Raw genomic sequence first — 16244 nt, forward strand, 5'->3', positions numbered from 1 at the left:
ACTCTTTTACAGTTGAAACAGGTCTGACATTGAAACAGAGAACTCTTCAAAACAGTGAAGGAGACAATCCGACACCACCTGCATGCTCTAATTTAGGATGTCTGCTACACTTGTTACTGTTAAAGACTTTTAAAAAAGTAGTATGTACCTTCAAGCAGACAGGCTTTTGCCAGTTTAATTTTAATGAACAATGCAACATACTTTTATCAGTTTTGGTATCCTAGAGTTCTAAAAGTTAAGTAATGAAAGGGACTTGGTTCTTGCCCTATAATATAGCTGAAAATGCAGACCCATGAAGATACACCAGTTCAGAACATTCTTCAACTTATAAAAACAACTGTAAAATCATTTTTTTCCTAAAAAAGAGAAACAGACTGCATTTTTTTACATCTATAGGAATTCAAAACATCTCATTTAGCATCAAATGACATCATTACTTTAAATAAAGTACAACAGAATCCTTCCTTATTTAAACAGTGTATTCCAGGGCTGTGTCAGTGTGGACAACCTAATGATCCAAAGGTTTGTTTGCAAGTAATGTATTTTGCAGATACGCTATTCAGCTACTAGTGATATCAGAAAATTAATTTACACATCAGTTACTCACTAACAGGCTTGCTGGGCTGAAAGTAGTCCAAACCCAACATAGGGGTCAATTTTCAGCATTTAAACCAGATCATAAACTCCCAAATTTGATTGCTTGAAGTGGTAAAACTTCTAGTTTCCATATTACCCAGCAGTTTCTCTTTTCAAGAAGCAGCTGCGGAATACCCAAATTACTTAGAAATTTCTCTCTAAATCTCTGGGTGGAAGGTGGCCAGCACAAAGGTTATAGGCTATATCTTTACACTCCAGTAAAGGCATAAGCCCCATAGCCACCAGAAAATCCCACATTCTGGTGTATTTGAGCACTTCACAGAAGTTAATGCACCCTAAAGCCCTGTATCTATGTCCAAAGCAGCAGCAAAACAGTATCACATCCATGGAGAGGCTTAGAGAGTCAAGGAAGCAAGGTCCAGAGATGGGACTAAAATTTAAGAATTCATTGTTCCCATCTGAGTTTCCTCCCTTCACCAATGCTCACTTTTGAAGTCAAAAGGCTATATTGCTTCCGGATGCTGGTGAGCAGGGACTTTCCGGCAATTGTAATGCTGTAGGTGACAACGTGTGAGCTCTGAGCTCATCCAGTCCCCAGAGAGGGCCACATGCTCGTGTTTCCTTCATGCTACTGATCTTCATGGGGGCACGCTTTGTTTAGCAGTGACGTGGGGCATAAAACTCAGTCCCAGGGGAAAAAAAATAATATATATATATGTTTCCTAAGTTTTTGAAAGCATTTTTGTGAGCAAGAAATACCCTTCCCCTGTCCCTAGAAACACAAGGGGAACCTTGTGTAAAGAAACACAACCACGGCAGGAAAACTGGACGTTGCAAATGGCTTCCCATGCCTCAAGTCAACTCTGTTGCCACTTAAACCAGTTTTGAAACTTACTGTCTGCCTTGCCTTGCTCTCCTGAACCACAAACACCTGCACTGGCGACCTGATGCCCTTACTGGGATGCAACAGATGGCACAGCCCTGCTGCAGCAGCCCAGGAGCCTGACTTGCTGCTCCAAGGGGAACACCGCCATGCTCAGACAGAGGTGCTCCTTCTACTGAAGTGAGCTGGTACACCTGAAAGCACAGGGGAACGGTTGCCATTACACAGGGGTTCTTCTCAGAGAGAAGTGGTAGGGAGGTCTGAGTGGCGCCGGGGAAGAGGGCTTTCCCCGGGGGAGGGGAGGCCTTCCACATGTCTCCTCTGGCCGACCGAGGAGCGGGCTTTGATCTGCCCGGGATGACAGTGCGCCAAACTGTCTCTCATTCAAATGAATCTGCCAGACAGTTGGGAGACATTCCTCAAAGGGTCACCAGCAAAGGGCTGCAAAGGAGGGTGGCTCCGGCCCATGCTCCTTTATAATGTCTCCTCACCGCCTCATCTGTCTGCCGAGCGGGCCTGCTGTGATTTCCCCCCCCCACATCCAGGCTCAATTTGTATGCAAATCCTCCCTCATTTGTTCTTGCTCCCTTCAGAAAGGACAAATTTAGTATAATAACTGTAATTGCTTTAATAACATGAAAAAGACACCTTTATGGGACCAACAATCAAAGACTGAAATTGTAACACAGCATGACAGGTGTGGAGGCATGCCACCATTACTGATTTTCCCATTTCAGTATTTCTTTCATCATCTTGAAAAGTGCTTATCTCTGTAAGCCAGGCATGGCTGGCTTGTGGCTCCTGAATGCCATGCAGTTCATAACAAGTCAGATGGGGCTCCCACCGGGCTCTGCCGGGACAGTGGCTGCTGGGCAATTGAACCCCTCTCAGGAGGAAGAAATGGGTTGGCATGACCTGGCGAGGTAGAGCCACTATCAATGTCTCTTCAAACTGGCATCTCCCCTCAGCTCAGTGGCGTACATATTAAATATCTTATGGTCTAGAGGTCATAGGTTCAGGCAGATGGCTATCCCTGCTTCCCATCAGAGAGAAGGAAGACGGAGGTCTCAGTGCCATTTGCAATGGTGGCCTGTATCTCCAATTACACCGGGCTAACCTTCTGCACCCCTCCTGCTGAACTGCACAATGTCTATTCTTGGCAACTTTTTCTGGTTTAATTCTAAGATTAGTAAATGAGAATCCATTTTCAGCATCAGTCAGCTGGACCAGGACATGCTTGAGCTTGGCTTTTATACTCAAACCCATTGCTAACAGTTACAATTTCTAGTTACTATTTGCATTGTAACCCGTAACTTTTATCATAAAACAAAACCTCAGAGCTAGTCCTCCTGTAATAGCCCCTGCTTTACTAAAAGATAAACTCATCATCAAAGACCAGTTATCACATGAACCAGAGTTTCCATCAAAAATATGCAAATATGGAAATGCAAAAGATGGTGAGAAATGGGTCTTCACACACACTCTGGTGGAGAGAGGCCACAACACTGTGTCTCATCTGGAGACAACTGGGAATGAACTGATCATTTTGAGTGCAAGAGGAACTCCCAACCTGCCTCAACAACCACTCCAAGGGCACACTTGCATGACGCAGGGGAGATATGTGTGAACACCAAGGGGTTTTTTAAACCTTACATGCTGGCAGGAATTAAAAGGATCAAATCAGTAACTGGAAACATTCATTAGTAGTGACCACCTCTTTCAGGCCTTAATTAGTTTAGATGTGAAGTGGTTCTCACAGGTTAAGTGCTTGAGAATGTGCTATTCACCAGTGTCCAGGTAGTGTAAAATGCCAAACTAAAAAGAAGAAACAGATTCTCTTTCATTTGATTTGACCCAAACATAAAGCTAAAACAAACAACCAGAACAAGTTTCATCATCTCAGAGTAGTTTTATGGAAGATTTCTCCTCAGCATTGAGAATGGAAAACCCAAGAGACTTCTTCTCTACAAACACTGTATGCATTTTCTTTAATGTCTAGATCACCAATACATCTACACATGAAACTACCACACAATCTTTGACGTTGATATTAAAATTCTTCAGAGATCAAAAGCAAGTGCTAAAAATAGGCAAGATATTTATATAGCCCATAATAGTAGACTCCTACATTACTGGCATCTCTCAGTGGACACAGGCCTGAACCAAAACCTCAGGTCTGCACATCATACCAAGAAAAGAAAACAAATAAACAAAAAGCTAAATTTCTGTCTCAGATCTCAGAAGGTAACCGGGAACGTTCCTGGTTCTGCTAAAGACTTTTGTGGTTGAGAGTTTGGTACTCTTCATGCAACAGAATAAAAGAAAAGGAAAAAAGCTCTCTTTAGTCTGAGAGTGAGCACTAAAGTCAGCTTGCCATGTGAATGAAATGAGAGAACCCCCAGGAACAAAATCTCAGCAACATACTGCTATCTTTGGGTAAACATTTGCTTGCAATATCTTTTTAAAATAATACTGTCGACTTCAGTGATTGACGATTTCACCCCATTTATCACTGACAACTAGAATTATTTTTTCAGCTGTGGATCATGTTAATTGTGGAAGCTAATAGGGAGGAATGTGAGGTAAATGGTCTCAATACCTTTAGTATATGTGATGACTTTACCAGACCTGCAGTACTGTATTTACTGTAACCAAAAGGTCATGCTCTATATTTTAAAGGTAAACAACGAACTTTTCTGCATCAGTCACACTCCTCCAAGTCATGTACAAAAATATTTTTAGAAAAGGCAATTAGCATTTTTTTTTTAAATCAACCTTAGTTTCAGATACTTGAAGGAAGGCTTTCAACTTTAACTGACACATGTGTAAACCAGAGAGGATTACAACCATCTCATTGGCAAACCAAGTAATTTAGTAAAGATGGACTAAGGCTGGTTTAATTTACATTATTGACAATAGGTGCTCATTTCTTCTCTGTAGCAAGGTAAATATTGAGGCAATGATGAGATTGCATTGTTCATTCCACTGTTAAATAAAAAAAAGCAATTTCCCATATACTGCAGTTTAATTGGAGTTAATTTTAAATGGTACAATCCCATTAACATCTTGAATCTCTTGGTCTTACAGAGACACCATACATAGTAACGCTATAATAAAATAATTCTGATGTGGGTTTACAAATAGCGATTTGTTGTTATAAGCATTAAAAATATACAATTTTGATACTAGCAGAAATGGGTCTTTGAAAAGTATACAATACTTGTATTTTGTAATTTGTAACTTGTAAATTGTGTCTATAAGCTTCTCTGAGGATATGCTATTGAACGTGGTAGCACACAAAGCCTACTAGGAGAGGTACATGAAGCTTTTGTTTCAAAAAATAGCAAGACGTGTATTAGTGGAAAACAGGTATGTGCTTTCAAGTAAATGAGATAAGATGACACAGGACAGAAAATGCTATCTTAGTATGTGCTAACAGAATGCAGAATGGATTAATTTCTATAGAAAAAATTTTTAGAGTGCCAATCTTAACACACAGCAGGAATTGTTGCTTTAAAGGGACTGTGTCAAAGTTGACAGGCCCAAAATGTAACCTACCATAAAATTAAACTTTTTACGAAATGTCCTTTTGATCCTGAAAAAATCTATCAACCTTCCAAATCCAAGACTGTCACATTGTTAAAATACCAAATACTTTGCTGTGTGATTGGCCATTAAACTTGGATGGTTTTGCAACATGTATATGCAAGTCACGATTTTGCTGTCTCATCTACACTATCTTTGGGACTATACATTTAAACAGTACCAGACCTTTTGTTTGGGATTTCCAGGATTTAGCATTTCAGTTAGCAGTAATTTATAACAAAGCTATAAAATGTGGCTTCTGTACTCCAACGGTAAATGTCTCTTTATAAGAGGGCAGTTCTTCATACATGGAAGTTGCCAAACCACAAAAGGATTTATTTTTGTCTTGTTTTACTTAATACATGCAAATACTTTCTAGTGCACACTGAAATGCAATAAATTATAGTTACATGACATAGTAATAAAAATTAACAACAGCATTTTGGTATTTCAAGGTGACAGTTAAAAAAAAAAAGTGGTGTGATTGATTGCTGGTTTTCTTTCTGTCAGTTTTAGCTCAAAATCTAATAGTGAGAACTGCGAAAATTGTGAATGGCTTTCCTTATATTGCATACATTCATAATAAGTACTATTCATGCCTCTTACTTATTAGCATGTGAGCAAGTTCTCAAATATATGTATAGATTTTTCATGTGTGAGGAAATGTTCCTCTCCTTAGAAATTAACTATACAACAGCTTTTCATTACAATTATGGTCTTTACCAAAACCAGGCTATTTTCAGGCAATGAGTCCCTCTATTCCCATAATAGTAGTATGGCTGGGCATGGATTATGTCATTCCTTCTCTTCACATCCAAAACTCTTAATTTTCCATAATCATCCCAAACCAGCACAGGACCTTTTGCTAAACATTTTTGTTGGGTTTAGTGTAAACCTAACAACCAGATGATTGAAATATCTCTCTTCTGTTCTCCCCACCTTATTGCCACAGATGACTGGAGCTGCAGAGACTACTGTTAGCACCAATATTCACATTTGAATATCTGCCTTTTCTAGACAGTTTCGGTGATTAAAAAATAAAGGCATATTTAAGACATCATAAATGAGTGCTGAACATGCTTGATGCACAAACATACACTCCACAAACAAGGCTGTCCTGAACATATTCCATCAAAACCCACCAGAATACCACATAGTACCTTTTCCTATGAAATGTGGTGAATGAACAATACACATGGCATACTTTGGTTTCTCCGAATACAGCTCTGATAAAAGCTAAAATACATTATAAGCAGCTATAACTAAGCAGAAACTAGTTATATAACTAACTCAGAACTAGTTAAATTAGACCTGATCTTCAGTCCAGCCCACACAATGAAGTTAGTTCACCCATAAGGGCTGAGGATTGAAAACGGTAATGATCCTTTTCAGTCTCTTCACCAAACAGAATTCAGCAGCCCTACCGGATTTCAGGGGTCTTTTTCAACTGCAGATACTGAAAAAGCTATAGCATTTGTTTTCATGTGGGATATGGGACTCTCTCTGATCCTCATGTTAACCTGGGCCCTGGATGACTAACCCTACAGCTGACACAAACAAATGTTTTTATTTGTTTGAACTATTAGGTCAAAGGGCTAATGAGCTAATGAAAATTCTTTCAAGATCTATCAAATGAGGCATGATTAGCAGATTTTCAGTTTCTATTTATATGAAACAAAAGAATTTAAAAAATACTCCAAGTTTACAAATCTTTCAGTTCCATCCTAGTCTTGGTAAGAGGTAGATTTAAAAATAATAAAATGAAAAAAAGCTCACCTCAGCATCTGAATCGGCAACTCCAGTCTGGCTCAGCAGTGCCGTACTTCCATCAGCTATTAAAACTTGCATTGTGAGAGTCTCTTCTACTCAGTGTTTGATAGGATAACACTGAGATGTCTCAGCATGATTTTATTTTTCCCATAGTATTTTCCTTTGCTGAACTTCTGTAGCTTTTTTTTTTTTTTGGTATATGTACTTTGGCATGTAACTTTATTTAAAAATAATTTCTAGCCTTATAAACATGTCCCTCAGTTTAACATTATGAAATAATTGTACGAAGTTTATTCCAATTTCTGTTCCACCAATAAACCTGCAGTATCTTTCAGATATATTTCCAGAGTAACATCTTGCGGTGGAAATAAATCAGCCAATTTTTTGAAGTTTCTATTTTATATATATACATGTGTGTGTAAATGCGTAACTATGTATAATTTAGCACTGATTTACAGTAATATTTGTTTTTATCAAGGAGTAAATAATTCATCTTGAAGATTCCAAATCAAGGTAATACACCATACTCCCAAACTGGCTACTACTCAAGAAATCCAAACTTATCAACTCAACTCTACACAGTGTTTATTTTTTTTTTTCTTTTTTTTTTCTTTTTTTTTTCTTTTTTGATAGTGGAAATCATGTATAAATCACAAACAGTACAAGTTCCTCATGTCAGCAGTTGTCCACTTGAACGGGTCAACTTCTGTGTATAGACTGCATTTTTAGTATAAAGTCAAGATAATATGGCAGTTAACTAATACTTTTGACTACAGTAAAGATACAAACTTTTGTAATATAAATTAATTGCCATTACAAAAAGGCAACTGTATTAACTAATACGGTACAAAAATCTGCAACTTCTATAAATATAATGAAATGCAAGAAGTTAAATGAAATAATACATCACAGATTTTTGTATAGCGCATTTGAAGAGGCAAGCTAAGATACACATGGAGCATTATACAGCAATAAAGAATATCAAAACCCACTAAGATTTAACTTTTTTTCCATACAAATGCTAGAAGTACAAGTACAGACCACAACATGGAAGCAGTAAGATCACCAGCTCAAAGCAGGGAGACAAAGAGGTCTTATTGACAAGTTGTAAAGCATTAGGCAGCAGACAGAAGCTTGTCAAAACCAGCTGTTGTTGGATACTGATTGATAATGTTTTCATTCTGATGGCTGAGACACTGCAGACAGCCACAGGTCTGAGAAGAAGCCCAATGTGGGCACATACACATACACACACATACACACACAAAGTAATTTAACAGATGGCTAAAGAACATTAAAGCACAATACCTTTTTAAAAAAGACAATGTTCACTCCTTAGTGAACTTGTATGGAAAGTAGAGCCTAGTGCTCAAGTTTATTTCACCTAAATGATGAACACACATGAACAGATTTTTAAAAAAAGAAATAACAAAAAAAAAAAAAGAAACCATTTATATTGGTCATCTGAATAAAACTTGCACGGTGCTTACATATTCTACCATAGCCAGAACACTCAACAACACTTTGAACAAGGAAGTGTGACATGAGCTGCTATGAACATTTTTAATTGCTCCATAAAAAGGTGAAGGTGTTTATAAACATTAAAAAAGTACACATCCATTAAGTCCATCCACAACACAAAACCACAGAAGAACTACACTCAAAGTAAAGTTAAGAGTTGGTCTTAGCCTTAAGCAGTTATGAGGTATTGTTTCAACCTGTAGTGAGGAATGATCACTGTACTAGTAACAAAAAGCATATTCAAAATCATTGTGAAAAAAAAAAAAATCACTGCTCCTGTGCAGTTGGCATTTTCCTAAAAAAAAAAAAAGCATTAAGCATCAAAGGTCCTAGTCTAAGTGGCCACCGGCATACGCCAAAGCCATATTCTCATCAACTACTTGGGCCTTTTGCATGTTAGTCATGTAGCACCTTCCAACAGTGCATAGCTGGGAAATCATGACCAAAACATAACTCAGAAACTCTAAAGCTTTTGGACCAGACTCACTGATGGTAAAAGTAAGTATAGTTTTAGAATGCAATACAGTTGGGCTTATTTTCATTTGCTGTACCTTTTGGTCCATAATTGTAATATGGGAAAGAATGAGAAAAACTGTAAACAAATTTTATCTTCTAACTAATGCTCAATGAAAAAGCAGTAAAAGCTCTGAATCCCTCTTTGTGTTTCCCCGCACTGCCTGCCTTCTCTGGGAAATAATTTTCTTTCTCCTCCTCACCACTTCTTATTTGTCATTGTCCCTGAACAGGACAGAAATCTGGGGACCTTGTGGAAATCTGGGGACTCTGGAGCCTCTCAGCTCATGTCAACTAAGACAGAGTTTGGAACTGTAAATTGGATCCAGTTCCTCTTTAAATCTAGGGAAAGGAGCCTCCTTAACCCACACAAGAGAAACTAATGGGCAGCTGGGTCATGTCTAAACTATACAGAGAGAACCCAACCAACATAGGGCTCCTCTCTGTGTTTTAAACAATTCCAGTTCTTGGGTATTTCCAAGAGTATTAGGATTGAGGCAATTGACCTGGCAGGAAAGAGAAGAAAAAACAAAGAAAGATGAGATGCCCTTCAAGCTTTCTGCCAATTCTATCACAAAATTAAGCGAGGAGCTTACCAGTTTTCCCAGCTTCTTTCTGGTAATATGAAGCAAGTTAAAACAGTGATCATCAGGCCATGCATTTGGGCAGATATAATTCTGAGGGAGCAATGCAAGAAGTCCGTGGAAATGGAAAAGTAAATAAAAAAACTATTAAAAAAAATTGTTTAACGAAGAGTATAATTGCAAGTAATAGAGAAATGGCTTTTATAAGCCTTTAAAAGCTGATCCTTGCTATTTTCCTATTCCCAAATACACTAGTGAGAAACTACAATAAACTTCAAACTTAAAAAATAAATGATCAGAGTGGAAAGATATGTTGCTGAAAGCCCTGAAAAAAGGAGTTACAAATTTCACAAGCAGAATCAGTGAGGAACCACAGACACATCACTACAGTTTGTGTTTGTAGACAGTCATGCATGAGGGTAGCTGAATGCACAAGGCACAACATTCAAGGTGTGCACCAGTCCGGTGACTGATCTGCACATACCCTCTTGTGACTGACTTAATGGTGAATCAGTGACCTGGCATGTTTGTTCAATGGACAAAATCAGTTTATAAGGTTTTAAAATATCAACAAAAGGCAGCCAAAAAACTGCAAACCTACAATGGGAAAAACTTGGAAAGAAGAAATATGCACTGTGTTACTGGAACCAAATGGGATTTTTCCAAATGTATTACAAATGTTGTTTCCAGTGAATATTTTTTTGGTCTTCTAAGTAACATTTAGCCCAGAGGAAAGAACAAGTTATAATCCTTGAAAAGAGAAGCTTATAATACAAACACTGGAAGGCCCTTAATTATGGCATAGAAGCCTTGGCAATGTTACGATAACAGTAGTACTCTATGAGGGAGTGATAAAGGAAGCAATCCTTATGTAAAATCAGTCACACTTCTAACTAGTAATAAAGCCTCCGCAGCTGAATTAACAGATATTTGCTTTGCTCCTCTTATGGAAAACTACTTTCAATGAAAATTATTACTTTATCCAACTTTTGTATATTTTCTAAAAATATTGTTACTTAGACCACCTGTTTATAGAATAGAATACCTATTTTTCCCAAATACTGTTATCCGTACACATCCGTTTGCTAATTTACCTTTCAGGAAACTTCCAGCAAAATAATGGTTCTGCCTTTGACAAGGTTATGCTGTGACGTTAGAAGAGGAATCAGCTAACTCATCGACTGTGTTTTCACTAAGTAAAACTTCAGGACTAACCTCTGCATTAATATGAAACTGCTTGCCTTTAAGGTATCCTATTAAGCTTCTCAGTGGCTGTGATTTCCATACTGTGGGGTCAGTAAACAAGCTAATACAAATTAGTCTCACAAATCCTTAAGACATTAGTTATTTTTTAAAAACCAAGGTAGCAGGTAAAATTCCTCCTTTACAGACTATGTTATTTTTGTGCGTGTAAAATTTCTATAAATGATGATCGCAGCGCAAGAAAGCAACATGCAGTGTGCAGAAATAGTGGTAAACAAAGAGGAACTCCCTATTTCAGTAGTGTAGACAACTTTACTGGAAATAGTTGTGTACCTGATTCACAGAATATTTATTTTAACAAAAGGACATTCTGCACTAACTCTGTATGAACAACATATCACAGCACAGTCTTGATACCACACCATAATTAAGCTGTGAGCAGAATGTGCAGGTACAGTGATGTTTGGAAAGCCACTCTTCTCTCTTGCGTTTCACATTCTTGAAGGTTCGAAGTCTCTCTCTTCTAGCAAGTTTATTAGAAGGGAGAAGCTGTCTTTTACTGCCTCCATATCATCCAAGGAGCAGGGTTTAAGAATCCAGCGCTTTCCACGTGCAAGTGGCTCAAGTTCAAAATATTTTTTTATCTATTAAAAAAAAAAGGAAAGAGAGAGACCAATGTATTAATATAATGACAACTCTCTTCTCTCATCTAAAAAACCAAACCAAAACATCAAAAACCCCCATGTAAAAAGATCAGGACACTCATTTTTTTGAATCTTACCCACAGCTGTTCTTATAATACAGGTTATATGACATGACCTGAAAGTGTTTTCTTTAGGGGTGAGTGACCTGCTTGGAAGCCACCATTCTACCCGTGCATTTAACAGCATGGGAGGTCTGGGGAAGAATTATACGGACTTAAGGCAAAGAGCAAAGCACACAATACAAGTGTTCAAAAACATAGCCAAAACAGCAAAAGTAACTAAGACATTTTAGGTTATATCTGTATTTTAATGTTAAAGCTGTATGTTTCATCATACTTTTATCAGGAAACACTTCAGATGCAGAAATTGTCACCAGACTACTCTAACTACACAAATGAACTGTCAAAAATGTACAAATCCTAAACATTCCAGTCAAAGGTGAGCTATAGCAGAGGGTCTCTTAACAACCTTGAAAACAGTAGAAAAATAAAAATTCTTCCAAAATCAGTTAGTTTTTCTAAAATTAAACATAGAAGACTAGCACATTAATGTGATTAGGATAGTAATAGGTAGTATACATGAGACATGATGATTTTCTACAATCATCTTAGTTTAAAATCCAGCACGTGCTAGCAGACTTCAGCTGCTTACTAACAATACCTAATAATGCCTATAAAGAAGGAAACATTTTAATTAAACTAATTCATTTTTTACTTCTGCAGCAACCATGCAGCACGGAGGCATAAGAATATAATTGCAAGTTTTAAGGTGATTTTAAGCCTTGACAAAATAACTGAGGAAGATGCAGTTTCTTGGAAAATACAGTATCAAAACATATTTTTGATGCCTCTTAGAAGACAGCCATCTGCAGGTTATTTTGGTCCACAGATTACTGTTTTCATCAAAATTTTAGTCTTTGATATCCAAAAGTCTACTCAAGTTTGACTTGTCAAAATGGACATTTATTTTTTACATCCAAAATTATATCCATCAGTACTTGCAGTTGTCAACACACCAACAGAAATATTTAGTCCTGACTTAGTTTGCATGTTCTTGTTACTTGTAATTCACGTTCTTGTTACTTGTAATTATTGCCAAATACTCTTAATTTTCTTTTATCGCAGACTGCAAATATGCACAACAGGATCAGTTACTCGTATTATGGTAGGCAGTAGAGGAAGAAGAGAGAAGAGAAGAGAAGAGAAGAGAAGAGAAGAGAAGAGAAGAGAAGAGAAGAGAAGAGAAGAGAAGAGAAGAGAAGAGAAGAGAAGAGAAGAGAAGGAAAAAAAGAAAAAAGAAAGGAAAGGAAAGGAAAGGAAAGGAAAGGAAAGGAAAGGAAAGGAAAGGAAAGGAAAGGAAAGGAAAGGAAAGGAAAGGAAAGGAAAGGAAAGGAAAGGAAAGGGAAAGGGAAAGGGAAAGGGAAAGGGAAAGGGAAAGGGAAAGGGAAAGGGAAAGGGAAGGAAAAAAAGGAAAAAAGGGAAAAAGGGAAAAAGGGAAAAAGGGAAAAAGGGAAAGAAAAGGAAAGGAAAAGGAAAGGAAAAGGAAAGGGAAAGGAAAAGGGAAAAGGAAAGGGAAAGGGAAAGGGAAAGGGAAAGGGAAAAAAGGGAAAAAGGGAAAAAGGGAAAAAGGGAAAAAGGGAAAAAGGGAAAAAGGGAAAAAGGGAAAGAAAAGGAAAGGGAAAGGAAAGGGAAAGGGAAAGGGAAAGGGAAAGGGAAAGGGAAAGGGAAAGGGAAAGGGAAAGGGAAGGAAAGGGAAAGGGAAGGAAAGGGAAGGAAAGGGAAGGGAAGGGAAAGGGAAGGGAAGGGAGAGAAGAGAAGAGAAGAGAAGAGAAGAGAAGAGAAGAGAAGAGAAGAGGAGAGGAGAGGAGAGGAGAGGAGAGGAGAGGAGAGGAGAGGAGAGGAGAGGAGAGGAGAGGAGAGGAGAGGAGAGGAGAGGGGAGGAGAGGAGAGGAGAGGAGAGGAGAGGAGAGGAGAGGAGAGGAGAGGAGAGGAGAGGAGAGAGAAGAGAAGAGAGAAGAAGAGAGAAGAAGAGAGAAGAAGAGAGAAGAAGAGAGAAGAAGAGAGAAGAAGAGAGAAGAAGAGAGAAGAAGAGAGAAGAAGAGAGAAGAAGAGGAAAAGGAAAGGAAAAGGAAAGGAAAAGGAAAGGAAAAGGACAGGACAGGACAGGACAGGACAGGACAGGACAGGACAGGACAGGACAGGACAGGACAGGAAAGGAAAGGAAAGGAAAGGAAAGGAAAGGAAAGGAAAGGAAAGGAAAGGAAAGGAAAGGAAAGGAAAGGAAAGGAAAGGAAAGGAAAGGAAAGGAAAGGAAAGGAAAGGAAAGGAGCTTCCAAAGTCCCAACAAGCTACAATATCTCCATGCAGCTCTTACAGTGTCTATAGAACAATTTTGTTTATCTAGTAATGTATTCTAATAGAAGAAACTGACTGTAGTTATATCAACTCACATAAATCAGAATTCAACTGTGACAATGTGGCAGAAAAGGTTTCTTATTTTTTAGAAAGGAATTTTGAGCAGAGTTTTTAGTAACAAATATTAGGGAAAAAATGGTGGATTTGAGATGGGAATTTCTACTTCCCCAGCTAAGACAGAGGTGAAACCTTTTAACATCTATCTCCAACAAAGCAGAACTGTATAAGTAACAACCTGCAAACATTTGAAAATGAAGCTTGACATTCACTCCCCCTCAAACAAGTTTCAGAAAACATCCAAGTTGAAATAAATAGTACTTCAATAATCAGTATTTTAATATCAGCATACCAACTTTTTAGCACTGCTGTCTCAGTGCCATTAGTATCTGATACGTTAGCATGTTTATATGTGATCAGAACCTAAATACTAATTTCCATAATGGATATATTGCAATGTCTTCAGCAGCTGAGGTGACACCAAATTGAATTTACCTCCATTAATATGCTGAATTAACAGCACTGATCACAGTACTGGAGAAGCAGCATAAGAAAGCTCTCTTGCCTGTTTCAGCAACAGCCGCCTTGACTGCTAAATAAGGGGAGGAAGTAAAAGCTTCACGGAAGCATAACAAAGCAAGGCGTCAGTGCAGCTAGCTGATAGAGCAGCCTGCTAGTGTTAAGCTGACAAATATGGCTAGAGTAATTTGAGATGTTTCAGACCCACATCCGAAAGGATGTCCACCACACCCCCTCTACTGGAAGACTATTGCCATCAGCCCATTGAGCTCACTGAAGTCTGTCTGCAATTTTATTTACATAGCCTCTTGAATTAAGTCTATACCATATGAAGAAATGATTAGGTCATTACATTGTAAGGAGAATACTTGGGTTTAAAAGCATTAAATATCTAGAAACACATACATAAGGAAAAGATGGCAATAAGTAGACTAGCATGGAGCTCTGGGAGGAGGTGAGTAGGTTGAGGAGTATCGGGGAGTGTGAGAGAGACACAGACTACTGGAACTGCACCCTACCTTCCCTGGGACAGGCCCCACAGGCAGGCTGGACACGTGACATGGAGGATTCCCTATCCTCTCTATGCCTGCCTGAACACAGCGACTTAAGGGTTAGGGGCAATGGGGACAAGTTTCTGCCTGGTGCAGCAGGTGCATCTCCTCTGTGACTGCCCCACCTTCCCAGCTGCCATTGCATAACAGGTACGAGGCTCTGCAGGTGGAACTGAACAATAAGGAGGCCAATGGTTCATCTAACTTGGAGGTGTCGCTGAGGTTAAGTCGGCCTACGCCCTGCATCAAAACCACTTCCATAAAGAAAAAAAGACAGGTCATTGTCATAGGAGACTCCCTTCTGAAAGGAACAGAAGGCCCAATATGCCCACCAGATCCACTTCTTAGGGAAGTCTTCTGCCTCCCTGGAGCTCAAGTTACAGATGTGAAGAGAAAGCTTCCTACCCTGGTGCAGTCCCCAGATTATTATCCATTGCTGATTTTTCAGGCAGGCAGTTACAACAAGAAGTCTGAGGGCAATTAAGAGAGACTTCAGGGCCTTGGGATGACCAGTTAAGGGATCAGGAGCACAAGTAATGTTCTCCTCTATCCTTCCAGTTGAAGGGGAGAAACAGGAAGAGCCAGCAGATCAATACATGGCTCCAAGCCTGCTGTCACCAGCAGGATTTTGGGGTTTTTGATCATGGGTCGGTCTACACAACACGAGGCCTGCTGGCGACAGATGGGGTTCACCTGTCTCAAAGAGGGAAAAGGATCTTTGCACAGGAGTTAGCAGGGCTCATTGAAAGAGCTTTAAACTAGAGTTCAAGGGGAAAAGGGATAAAACCAGGCTCACTAGAGATAATCCTGGGGCTGGCACACCAATGTTTGAGGGATAGTGTGCTAGTGAGGTCCTTTGGTCTGCCGTCTCAGTGGAGGTAGGGGATGGAGATCCATGCAGCAGCAAAGATGCAAGGTTAGACGCATGGTGTTAGAAACCATGGAAGCACCTAAGAATGGTCATGTAGGAATTAGGACTTCCCCCAAAAAAAGGTGGCGGGAACAATAGCCCAACTGAAGTGCATCTATACCAATGCACGCATCATGGGCAATAAACAGGAGGAGCTTGAAGCCATTGTGCAGTGGGAAAACTATGATATAGTTGCCATCATGGAAACACGGGGGGATGACTTGCACAACTAGAGTGCTGCAATGGGTGGCTACAAACTCTTCAGAAGAGACAGGCAAGGAAGGAGGGGTGGTGGTGTGGCCCTGTGTGTTGGCTGTTTTGACTGTCTAGAGCTTGCTGATGGTGATGATAGGGTTGAGTGTTTATGGGTGAGAATCAGGGGGAAGGCCAACAAAGCAGATAAGGTGGGAGTCTGTTATAGACCACCCAACCAGGATGAAGAGGCAGAGGAAACATTCTATAAGCAGCTGGGAGAAGTCTTACAATCGCTAGC

General features: G+C 39.1%; 1 protein-coding gene across 1 annotated transcript in view; it reads right to left on the bottom strand.

Annotated features, from left to right (window-relative positions):
• Nucleotides 1-8540: 8540 nt before the first annotated feature.
• Nucleotides 8541-16244, bottom strand: part of ARL15 (ADP ribosylation factor like GTPase 15) — a 232712-nt gene continuing 225008 nt past the window's right edge. The window contains exon 7 of the mRNA XM_054810232.1: nucleotides 8541-11300. Coding sequence (XP_054666207.1) covers nucleotides 11148-11300 — 153 coding nt within the window. The 3' untranslated portion in view covers nucleotides 8541-11147. The remainder of the gene's footprint in view (nucleotides 11301-16244) is intronic.

This window comes from Grus americana, chromosome Z (genome assembly GCF_028858705.1).
Source record: "Grus americana isolate bGruAme1 chromosome Z, bGruAme1.mat, whole genome shotgun sequence".
NCBI classification, from domain to species: Eukaryota; Metazoa; Chordata; class Aves; order Gruiformes; family Gruidae; genus Grus; species Grus americana.